Source organism: Hippoglossus hippoglossus, chromosome 19 (assembly GCF_009819705.1).
Source record: "Hippoglossus hippoglossus isolate fHipHip1 chromosome 19, fHipHip1.pri, whole genome shotgun sequence".
Taxonomy (NCBI): domain Eukaryota; kingdom Metazoa; phylum Chordata; class Actinopteri; order Pleuronectiformes; family Pleuronectidae; genus Hippoglossus; species Hippoglossus hippoglossus.
The window spans coordinates 2,805,380-2,817,441 of record NC_047169.1 but is presented as its reverse complement, the minus strand read 5'-3'; the positions used below and the strand labels follow the sequence as shown (position 1 = coordinate 2,817,441).

Here is a 12,062-nt window from a genome sequence, read left to right as displayed (position 1 = left end):
CTTACTTGTGGCATTTTTACCATCCCTGTGCACCCATTTCTTTAGGAGCATGAAACTCTGCTCTGTCAGGGAATTGGGGTTTTCCACTCTGAATAAGTTGATTTCCTCCACAGAGAAATCCATCTCCCTGGCCAGCTCTGCAACAAACAGCGACAATTAAGAAGATGATCTTTTTCTGGAGAAAGTCAAAACAGAAAAGTCTCATTTCAAAAACACCACTACTATCCTCCCTTTTGGTTTGAACTGTGTGATACTGTGTTACATAAGATAAAAGAAATATACTGATCTTGTAAATATGAATAATGCACCAATACTGAGTCTGCTGTTTACGTATGAAACATATCAATTAGTTATGTGGAGAAAGCCTGAGAGAGAGAAGAGGAAAAAACATATATCCAATAGTTCTGTATGTCATAATTGGTCCTTTTTGGATTTCTTTAGATTCTTTATTTCCTTTTTGCTGTGTGTGTGGGCGTTTTAATTTTGTTATCTGACTGTAGCACTGACAACATTTCCGTGACATGTGTTAGAACTTTCCCTTTTATTTATTCCCTTCGTGCTCGTTCACTAAATAATTACAGCTGCCAAACCCAGTGTGAAAGAAACAAGGGAGTGAACCTTGTTCAGACGAGCGCACACGCTGTAAATCTATAAACCGTGAGAACATAATGTTCAGCAGATCTGCTTGTTTCACTGCAGCTCCGCAACAAGCAACACACGTTAAATATGGATTAGCATCCTTTCCCCCGACCGAGCACTCACTCACACACAAGTACTCGCACTCGCGCACACTTTAGAGGATGACAGTGCAACCCACTCACACACATGCACGCAGGCGTGGGGCAGTGCTGCAGTGCAGGTGGAGGCTCGGACTGAACTGCAGAGGCCACACCCTTATCTCTACAATAAACTGTGTGCAGAGATACCATCGCTCTGTTGCTCTTAGAAACACTCCAACGCAAAGCTGGAGTCTAAATACACGTCTATACAACCTTTTAACTATTAAATAAAAATAAATAAATAAAACATGGATTATTTTATACATTTTTGGGGACTTTACGCCAAATATGTCGCTGTTTAGATTTAAAAAATAGATTAAAAAGTAACACAGCAATTTGAGTTTTTGTAATTCTCCTGTAATTTCCTACTGGGATGTTGAATGTGTATTGATGATGATGATGATGATGATGTACAGTTTGTGACTAACACTAGTGCACTATCACTGCAGCACTGCTGAGTCAAGACGCTCTTTACCAGACGTCCACCAGATGGCAACAAACACTGTGAAACTGGTGGTCTGAGGGCTGGACTGAATCCAGCTGATTCATGCACACTGGGCGTTCTGTATAATTCACATGATGAATCCTCCCAGTTAGAAAACCATCAGTATCGTATCCAGTGCAACGACTGGAAATGAATAAAAGTGCATGAGTTTGAGTTTTAATTCGCAACGCTGCAGCTTTTTTGTTTTCGTCCTGATTTCCATAATAAATACTAAATTCTGCTTGATGCTTGTTCTTGTGGTCGACGTGTGCAGAAGCGAGACGTGTGTGAACTCACCGGTCCAGCTGAGTCCGAGGTGGTCGGCTACTATGGCCATGCGGAGGTCTGTTCTCTCACAGGGACTCTGAGGGCCTGTGCGGCGGAGCGGGGAGGGGCAGGACACAAACAGTTAACAATCCCCGAGTCAAATGAGGTTCTTATAAAATGGCTGCAGAGGGGAGCAATGATATTTGATGGGAAAAAAAAGAGATTGGGATTGTGAACTAAAGTCTGATGTGGGCTTTAGATGTGGTGTCGCCATTATACACACTGAATACCTGGTGGGTGGATGTCTTTCTAAATAAGATGAGTTTCTGCCTCTTTTGCCATTTTTTGAGGGGATTTTAATGTTTAACACAAAGACCAACTTTAGCTCACTGTCCCATGATACACCTTTAAAAAAAAAAAAACAGACAGATTTTCTGGCCAGACAATCCTCAATGATTCAGTTTAGATACAGATGTTTGTTTATGGGAAATTATTCGACATTGGAAAGCAGAAATATACTTCTTGTTGAGAGTTTGAAGATATATTCATATTAAAGGAGACGTATTCTGTTCATATTCAGGTTCATACTGTTAATTTGTAGTTTGTGGTTTTAGCTCCTGTCTCTTTAAGGCTGTATTCTTGCTTATGTTTGCAGTAAATAAAAATCCTTTATAAACACACTAAAGGAAAGAAAAACTGAAAAAGCATAATATGTCTCCTTTAATCAACATTCTCATCTGCCTGTTCAATACGAAGCTGGAGCAAGGACATGGCTTAGCTTAGCTTAGCATCAAGACTGGAGACACATGGAAACAGCTAACCTGGCTCTGTCTAAAGCTAAAAACAACCCAGCACATTACCACCACAAACTATATGTTATATCTAGAAACTAGACCATTTCTTTAAAATTACTAAGTCTTGAGAAATGCAGTAACTACTGCTTTGGGGCTAACACTATGAAGCATAAATGAGAAAGCTGATTTTTACAAAATACAATCACGAGCCTGAGGATCTGTGAGGCCAGAAAAGAAAAGAAGAACAAAAATCACACTTTCACAGTAAAATGTAGGATGTTCAGTAGAATTAGTATTAGTAGTAGTAAGAGTTCAGCGTCAAAGACTCTGGTATCACATCACTAACAACACACGATCTACCATCAGGCAACATTCCCTCCCACTGGAAAAAAAACAATTCACGGCTTTAAACTTGAAATCAAAAGAAATCCAGCGGCACAAGGTTTTTTTTCCCACCAGCGTAGAATCGACACCGTCCCGTGCGGCTGGCGTTCGCGATGATTGTCAAGTTTAGTCGCTGAATTGTTTTCGCAGTGAACTCAGAGAGCAAAGGTACCACCCAAGAATATCTACAGACCAGGCAGGCAGACCAAAAACAAACACAAGGTCATATTCTTCACAGACGGGTCATTTACAAGTAGGCCTTACTCATGTCTAGAGTGGAGGTGGGGGGTGTGGTGTCGTGTTGGTGAGATGCAGAACTACCTGAATCTTGGTGTGGTATGAAACTGAGCATCTAAACTTGTGTGCCTATTTGCAAACCGATGCTGACGCTGACTGAAATTGCACTTCCTGTACCTTTTTCTGTACACCAGAGAAATCCCTGTCGTCCGTAGTAAAGCTTTTATTATTTCTATGAGGTAAAAAACATAAGAGGTAACTGATTTTGAGTATTTCTCCTCCAGTCGCTGACTCTCCGTGTTGTAGCCTTTACGTCTAAATCAGACAGCACAGGACACAGATAACAAGAATGACAGGAAGAAGTGACAGCTACACTTACGTCACATCACAAATCAACCACAACGGCTACATGCATCTCACTGAGAAAGATAGAGTATAACAAGTTTTTAGAAAGAGTTTACAAACTAGTCTTGTTCTCCGTGACAGGAGCCTTGATTGGTTGATCAACCTGACTCCCTTCCTCCTTCTGCTCTTGCTCCTTTTCTCCAAGTGTCCGCCTACTCTTCCTCCTCCTCCTCCTCATCATCTCACTGCTGGCCTGCTCAACCTCAGCTTTCACATCTCTAGCAGATGGTGTTGGTGTGGTGGTGGAGGTGGAGGTAGAGGTGCGTGAAGGGCAGGAACTTCTAGATGTGGCTCTAGATGGCTCTGACAGGGACGTGTTCCTGGTCGTGCTGAGGCTGCAGCTCTCTTCGTCCTCAAGGGGCAGTGTTTTCCCCTCTAAGCTTGTTTCAGCCTCCTTGGGAAGGGTTTGCTTCATATGATTGGCTACCTGGCTACTACCAGACCTTGGTCTTAAGTTTTTTGAGACCACAACACTGTTTTTTCTCCCAGTCTCCATTGTGCTACTTCTACCTGGGATTTTCACAAAACTGCATCTTTGCTCAGTGCTGGATCTGCTTTTAGTTTTCTGTTTACTACCCTGAGTAGTTTTAACGCTTCTATCACAAACTGCAGATTTTATACTAACCTGCTTCTGTGCCTGAGAACATATCGGGTATTTCATGGCTTTTATTACTGGGATTCTAGATTTGGGAAATAAATCCCCAAAGGGGTCTGATCTTTCCCTGACTCTATGCATTGCCCGTTTCCTGTCTTTGAATTTAACAACATTGTCTTGTGCCTTGTCTTTCACTATTGGTCGACTAAGGCTGCATAGTTTGTGGCTAGACACCCTGACTGGTAACCTAGACTTGCATATCTGGGGTTTGACATTTATGGCTCTTGTATTTTTTATTGCTACATTAGGACAAGCCCCGCCTTCCCTGCTGTTCACGTCTAGCTGGTTGAAGGATGCTTCTATCCTGCTTATCTCCTGCTGTCCTGAAGAGGACAAGCTGAACACGGCACTGCCAGCACGAGCGACGTCTGAGTGGTCAGAATGGGAGACATGTATATTGCTACTGGTGTGACTACTCCGTGTTTGGGGATTGCTTATCAGTTGTGAAGGTGCAGAAGAATGATCTGTGCTTTGGTAGTAAGGGATCTGATTACCTGAGGTCCAATCAGAATCGTCTCTTTGCTTGGACATACCTGAAGGAAGTGTGTGATTTGAATAATAATCTGTCACGTCTGACGCATTAAAACTAGAACGATCTATATAGTTTGAGGTTACAGAATAAGAACTATCTACAACCGATCCTGAGTTCATGTCATGAGAATTATTAAAGGTGCCTGTTGTTCTACATTTACAACTGCTATCTGACGAATCAGAGGGTTTATCAGATGACATCTTGAGTCCTGTTCTAAAAGTGGAGAATTTAAGATCAGTGTTGGAAGTGGAGCCTCTGCATGTGCTGTAGATTGCAGCCGGATTTGATATTTCTAGCTGGACAGTGGTCGTCTGAATAGAGACTTGAGGGACTGCTGAGGTATCTGTAGGATCCTGAGTACTAAACTGATTTCTGTCTTGTGAGGAGGCATCTATCTCATAGTCCCTGACACTGTATCTACCCGCCGAGTAGCAATGCTCACCAATCTGAAAAAACTGCAGCCTCTCTTCCACCATGTCCCTCTTGCTCATGTCAATTGCACCACTGCGTGTCATCTCAAACATCTTCCCTTCATGGAAGGGGAATGGATTTGGCTCGCTCGTCGGTGTGCTATCGTCCGTTGGCGTTCGGGCCGGGGTAGTGTCTGGTGTGGTGGCCTGAGACTGTTCATCCACTGCTAGTCCAAAAGGCTTAGGCTCACCACTGCTATCCCGTGTCCCGCACATGTCAACGACTTCCTCCGCTCCACCTTTACTGGGCCAGGGGTCAAAGTCCAGCCCTTTGGTGGCAACAGTCTTAAAAGGAGAGTTAAATTCCTCCTCTAACTTATAACTAAAGTAAGTGTCTGAAAACCCGTCTTTATCTGAGGGTTTTATTTCCTGACTTTTAACCCCACCGTTAGTAATCTCATCAGGATTTCCACCATTTAAGGGGGTATCTTTTGGGCAAGCATCCTTTGGACATTCTTCTGGGGTTTTCTCCTCCTCAATAACTTCCAGTTTGGACTGGGGGAAACAGCGGTCTGAGGACCTAAATGTGTCTGTCGCCCAAACATCTCTCCGGCTGTCGGGAAGACCAAACAGCCGTAAATCCGCCTGCTCGCACAGGCCGTCATCCTCATCCTGAAGTTCATATCCATCTAAGGAGTCTATCTCTGTTGCATCTGTGTCATGAGAAAATTCAGCTGTTGTGGCTATTGAACAGTCTGTTATTGATTGGTCATTTCCATTCTGTTCATATTCATCGTCCTCTACTTTGCCATTGGAACCACTGGAGCCATTGGTCGCACCATTCAGTTCTTTGCTATTTCCATTTTTGTCAGGTTTTTTAGATTTAGATTCCCTCTCCTTCTTCTTGGCCTCCTCGCCCTCCTGCCTGAAACCTAATTTCCTACAGGGAATTGGCTGGCATATTGACTTATCCTCCTCTTCATCAGTTGACTGACTGTCATCTGTCCCGGGGGGAACTGGGGTAGGGGGTTGGATTCGTATAATTGGTTCCGTCAGATGCAGATGCTTGTCATGTTCTTCTTGTAAGTTCACCTCCATCATTTCTGACTCAGTCTCCGAAGAGGCACAGGAACCTTTCCTCTCTGTGTCGGATATTTCTGAAGCCGAGTCCAGAGGGGGGGGAGGAGGGAACTCAATATATGCAATACCTTTGTCCTTTGAGACTTCTCGATGCTCCTGCCCAGTTATGTCATAATGCCCACCATTGCCTGCTTCTTGCTGGTTGAACAGTATTGCTAATTCCTGATGGTTATCATTCATTTCCATGTCTTGCTTATTAGCATTAGCAAAGTCTGCTATGGTGCTAGCTTTCCTTTCTGGCAGGGCCTCTTTAAAAGAGAAAACAGTATTGCCTTGTTCATCCCCCTCCGATTCCTCAGATAACTCCATGATGGGGCTAGGCTTCCCTGGTATGAATCCCATGAAGCCATCAGTGGTCCTGGTCATGAGGTCATAGCTGACCTCTTCGGAGCTTGGGGTCTCGGGGGTAAGGGGGCTTTTCCCTGAGCTGTCTATGAACGACACCTGTTCGAGGGTGTCATCATCTGGGCTTATGGGGCTGAGGGCTGAGTTTGAATTTTGTTTGACAGAGTACAGTGCTCCCTTCGCCTCCCTCTCCGCTTGCCTGCCCACCTGGACACTCACATACACCGGTAACGTTTTGATGCCCTTGAAGTTCTCTTTGGTTGTTATCGCAGTTGGAGAAGTTAGGACGTTCCCCAGCATTTCTCTAGGGCTAGTGAGATTATTGGAGTTGGAATCTTTCAGTGCATTATCTAGAATTTCAATGGCTAGATTTTCATTTGTCTTTTGTGGGGTTGTCTCAAGACTCATCTGCACTTTGCTTTTCGCTAATGTCGGTATCTGTGAGGGTTTGGTTACTGTCTGTTTCTTTGTGAGGTCATTTTCTACTGCAGAGGAGGCTTTTCTTATAGGAATTTGAGAATCTGTCTTTTTTCTGAGATTTTTGTTCAACGGTTCCTCGTTATCTTTTTTGGGCAGATCAGCAACTAATTCTTTGGATGCAGACTCACCGTTAGTGATTTGTTGATATTTCTTAGTATTACTATCTATTAGTTTGTCAGGATGAACAATAGGTGTCTGAACTCTCTGACCTTTATTGCTTTCTTTAATTTCCTGAGTAACACTGGAATGAATATCTCTCGCTTTAGTAGTTGCTTTGTCAAACTCAACTTCACTCGTTTGTCTTTGGATGGAAGCCTCTGGGATGTTGTTATTTGAAGGTTTGTCTCCTGTATGTCTTTGGGCTTTAGGTGCGAGTGTTAGAGAAGGTTTACTGCTATCAAATGTAGCCCATTTGTCCTTTTCAACATCATTTTTCATGCTATCGTCTTCTGATCTTTCAGACACATTTGACGCTTTTCCTCCTGCAAAAAACTGTAAAACGGGAAGTTTGCTCTCCTGTAGTTTTTTAACTGAAGGTTTCGGCTGCACCGGAGGAGGAAGTTTGATCGGACTAGACTGACTTTGTTTCTGAGCCTCAGATTCAAATTTCATCCTCACAGAACTGACGTTGGATGTTGATTTTACGTGAGAGGGAGAAGACGGTGCAGACTCACTGGTCTTAGTTTGTTGTGTGATTTTACTTTCACTCATACTAGACTGCACTGTTCTCTGAGGGCTGCTCGGTAAGCTGGAACTTTTCTTTTCAGTTATTATGGGGCTCCCAAACATTTTAACAACTGGAGGCTCTCTGAGTTTGCTTTTACCTTCTTCCTCTGCCTTAGGTTTCTTCTGTATTTTCTCAGGGCTACCGCAGGCTGAACTAGGCCAAGATCTGTGCTCCTTTGCCTCCCGTCTCACTGGCTTTTTCTCAGGGGACTGCAACTCATCGTTGAGCTTCTCAGTTTTGTCTCGGAAGAACTGTGATACCTCACTGAGTTTTTCTTCCGCTTCCTTAACAGTTTGGTCGACCCTATCCTCATAAAGGAGCTTATCCCTGCTTCTGTCATGTTTATCCTCAGTAAATCGCATCCACACTGCATGCTTGGGGCTGCCCGGTTCTGTGGAGTAATGAAGCACTGTCACCTTGTCAAACTGAGACGGGTCATCCCTGTGCACGAATTTTCCAGATTTAGCCGACCCATCTTTTGATGACTTAGAGACAAACTCTCTTTTGGGGCTTCCTCGCTGCTGACTCATGCTATTAGAGCTATGGCTACCGATCTCTTCAGAAATAAAGTGCTGGTTTCTGTCAGTCATCCCTGTTGAATCCTCTGTGTCAGAGTGAGACAGTGAAGACGCGTCGAGTTTTTCTGACAGAAGCATTTTCTCCGCAAACTTATATGACTCTCCTCTGATCTCTGACAGCTCATCATCACAGTACTCTATGGATTGCTGGCTCAATAGTTTAAGGGCTTTATAAGAATCATCTGCCATCAGTTGAGCGGAGCTTGGACGACTGTCTTCCTCGTGTGACACTGGGGTGTTAACTCGGGATGTTTCCAGAAAAGAGGGCAGGGATTCTTCGGCAGTAAGCTCCTCTTCTTCCTGTTGGACCTCATCGTAATCACCAAGTTCCTTAATTCCACGGTCCCCTTTGTAGACATAAAGCTCAGGGTGTTTTTTACTTTCCCTAAAAATAACCTCAGTTGGCTCGGCTGTGCTGTGGCCCTTTTCGATATGAACCTCAATTATTCTTTCGACTTTTGGTTTGGATTTATTGTCTCTGTCTAGAAATCTAGGAGTCAGCTCATCACCCTTGACAGAATCCTGACTAGCCTTGTGTTCAAAAAGGCCGGCCAGCTCTTTAGATGGGTCCCTCCCTGACTGGAAAGCTTTCATGATATCTCTGACTGACATACCTTCCTCTATCATCTCTGCAGCATCAGTCAGTTGGGGCTTGTGATAGACCTTTCTAGTGGTAGTAGTAATATGAGTTTCCTCTTTGAGACACATGCTTTTGTTCATCATGGAGTCCTCCTCTGGTATTTTCAGCTGTAAGGCTTTGGTGCAGCTTGATGAAGCTACATCTGGAGCTATAGAAGGGGGGGCAGACGCAGCCTCCTCCATGAGTAGAGGCTCAAAAGGATCATCAGGATGCTCATAGCTTCTAATGTGGACCACCTCGGTCCTGGTCTCAGTTACACAGGGAGGGATAGGTGAATCTGTGAATAAAGGCTTTGGTCCTGTGCTCTCTGCACTCTGAGGAGCGGAGGGTGTCTTTTCACTCCTCGTCTCAAACCCACTGTCTGACAGGGGACTCTTGTCTTGCTCATGAGACAGGTCCTCAGGAGACTCCAAAATAGTCTCCGAACCTTGATATGACTCTGTAAGTTTGCTTAGGTCCTTCTCTGAGGGAGACCTTAGCATGCCTGAGACTGGTGGAGGCATTTTGAGTTTGTGCTCTTGTATGGACATAGATGGCTTGAGAACACGTTTCTGTTTCTCTTCGCCTTCCCTTCTTGCCTCCTCCTCATACCGACATTTCAATTCGTTCATTTTGGCGACAGAGTTGGCCCCAATGTCATTAGTTAAAAAATCTACTACTTTGGCCAAATCTAAGTCTTTACTTGACATGGATTGTTGCCTGAGACGGAGTGTGTTTTCATCAAATGGAGGGTAAAAGTCTGCGAAAGCACTACTTTGTGCCTCCTCAATCTCATCTTTGGAAAATTCCTCCCATTCATCCTCTGATGTTCTCTCTCTACCTTCACACACGATATCTTTCTGTAATATCTCACTGACTTTCGCTAAATCTTCTTTCACTTTCTCCACTAAAGTAAATGGCTCTTCATCCTCTAACTTGGGCTCTTTGGGAGTTCCAGTACGTGATGTCTGAACAGTTTTGGCAGCTGTCTGTGTGTCTGTCTGTAGGATCGCTGTCATTCTGATCAGATCCTCTTTCATGTCCGCTACATCTTTTAATATCTCCTGGTTGGAAGTTGGTGTTGGGTGGATGATGGATGGTGTGATAAACGGTGGGGATTTCAATTGGGAATTTACTTTTGTTGTGGTTACACATGTAGACAAGGAGGACGATGAGGAGGAGGAGGCACGAGAGGAATCCGGCAGTGCCATTTTGAGAGATCCTGGCCCTGATTTGACAGGAGTCTCTGGGATCATGTTGAGCAACGAATACACAGGCACAGTCACCGTATTAGATGAAACTGTGGAGCTGGAAGAAGTAGCTCCAGATCTCATAGAACCATAAGCAGAGCTTGCTGTTGCAGATCTACGTGAGGAGGACCGTGATTTAAGAGTGCCATAACCCGAAACAGAGCACGAGTCTATAGCTTCATTTATAGCCGCACTGACACCAGAAGTTGCCGCATGGGTGGTGGCCTGGATTCTCTCCTGTAGACTGCAACTCCTCTCAGAGACAAGACGAGAAGAAGAGGAGGATGGTGTGGAGGAGGAGGAGGAAGGGTATTTAACAGGTGAGACTGATCCATTCATCATTTCTGAATACATTTCTGACGAGGCAATGGTTGTTTGCCCAGTTGAGGAGAGAGATGAGAGGGTTGATCTCCCTCCTTGGGATGAAAGTGTTGAATCTCCACAAGTTTTCAGAGAAGACAGGCTAGAGATGCTTTTAACAGAAGGAAGGTTAGATGCCCCTGCATCTGTCACAACTGTGGAGCCAAGGGCGGTTTTAAAAGGCAGATTAGCATTGTACATGTTGTAAAGTGTCTTTGGTGATGCTGGAGCAGTAATAGGAGCTGCGGACCTCTCTGGCACAGAACCATTGGGTATTGAGTGAAGTGGGGAAGTCCGTGATGTGTATGCGGAAGCAAGGCTCTTGATAGAAGCTGGATCTGTCGCAGGCTTATGGGGGCTTCCAGAGGACACAAGGCTGGCAGATCCCTGGACAGGGTATTGACCCTGCTGGACAACGGTTTTAATGGGCGAAGGCATAGTCCTGTAGGACCTGATGGGGGATGAGCTCACTTTGTCACTGAATGATTTAACTGGGGATGACATGTTAGGCGGTGCTGGTGGAGCTCCCAGGGTGGCTTTGATAGTTGCAGCGCATGCAGGTGATGAGGAGGTGAGGGGCCAGGTAGATCTCAATGGAGAAGCAGCTGGCGAGGCTGCCGGTGAATCGGTATAGGTGAGGGAACCCCCCAATCCGATGTGCCTTGTTTGACCAGGGACGGTAATAGGAGCAGTCGACCATGGCGGGTAAGGTCTGGTTGGAAAGACAGGTTTGTGAGGGTAACCAGCAGGCAGTGTTCTTGCGGCTGCGCTTCGCTCAACTGCAGTTTCTTCAGATGAAATTGTAGAAATAATAGTGAAGAAGGAATGGAAAAAATAATCAAAAGAATGTGGAATAGTAAAGGTAACGGAAAATGATGTTGGGGAAGGGAAAGGAAGAAAAAAATGTGAAAGAAGAGATCAGAGGAGGAAGAGTTGGTCAGTGACGCAGTCCTGGTATCAAGGAAGGAAAAACAGCAGTTTTAAGAAGTGCTTTAAAAGGAAAATGTTGTGTTCCTGTGTGATTGGCGATTGGAGGATGACTCAAAGAGCAACAGCAACAACATAATGAATAAACTGAACAAAGCACAATCAGCAGCAAAGTAAAACACCCGAGACAATGGGATAAAACTGACTAGACTGACAACAGAACGATGGCAAGACAAATGAACCAGGAACAACACAAAACAACTTTGGATTTCAGATGATATTGTATTGTATGGATTCTGGCTGTAATTTCAATCTGCTTCTTAAAGTGCCTTTTATCTGTTTGGTCCAATACCATGATGACAGATTCCCCAAAGACAATTTGGAAACTATCATTCAACAGAGCCAAGGGCTGCAGAAGTTTACATTGTCTATTCATTACGTAAAACAAACAAAATATGACAAAAAGATTTGGCCCATTTTGTCATGCAAGATCCATAACAACTGGTGACAAGCAGAGAGTGTGAAGAACTGAAAAGACAAACCTGAAAGAAAGCCAAACTCAAGACCTCCTCACATGCACTTCTGTCCCACAACTAGCTGCTAAGTCACAAAGCCGAAAAATGAGCTTTAACCCCAGAAGGGACAAATGTCAAACAAATGAAATTTTACTTTGACCCCCTTTCAAAAGG

The 12,062-nt window shown here is 44.3% G+C and overlaps 1 protein-coding gene across 11 annotated transcripts in view; it reads right to left on the bottom strand.

Annotated features, from left to right (window-relative positions):
• Positions 1 to 12,062, bottom strand: part of LOC117752842 (ankyrin-3-like) — a 76,704-nt gene that overhangs the window by 8,604 nt on the left and 56,038 nt on the right. For 6 of the 11 annotated variants that reach the window (XM_034570521.1, XM_034570523.1, XM_034570522.1 and 3 more), the window contains 3 exons: positions 3,411 to 11,234; positions 1,561 to 1,635; positions 6 to 137 (listed from right to left, as the gene is read on the bottom strand). In XM_034570521.1, coding sequence (XP_034426412.1) covers positions 6 to 137; positions 1,561 to 1,635; positions 3,411 to 11,234 — 8,031 coding nt within the window. The remainder of the gene's footprint in view (positions 1 to 5; positions 138 to 1,560; positions 1,636 to 3,410; positions 11,235 to 12,062) is intronic. The other 5 variants (XM_034570531.1, XM_034570526.1, XM_034570527.1 and 2 more) reach the window with 1 other exon arrangement.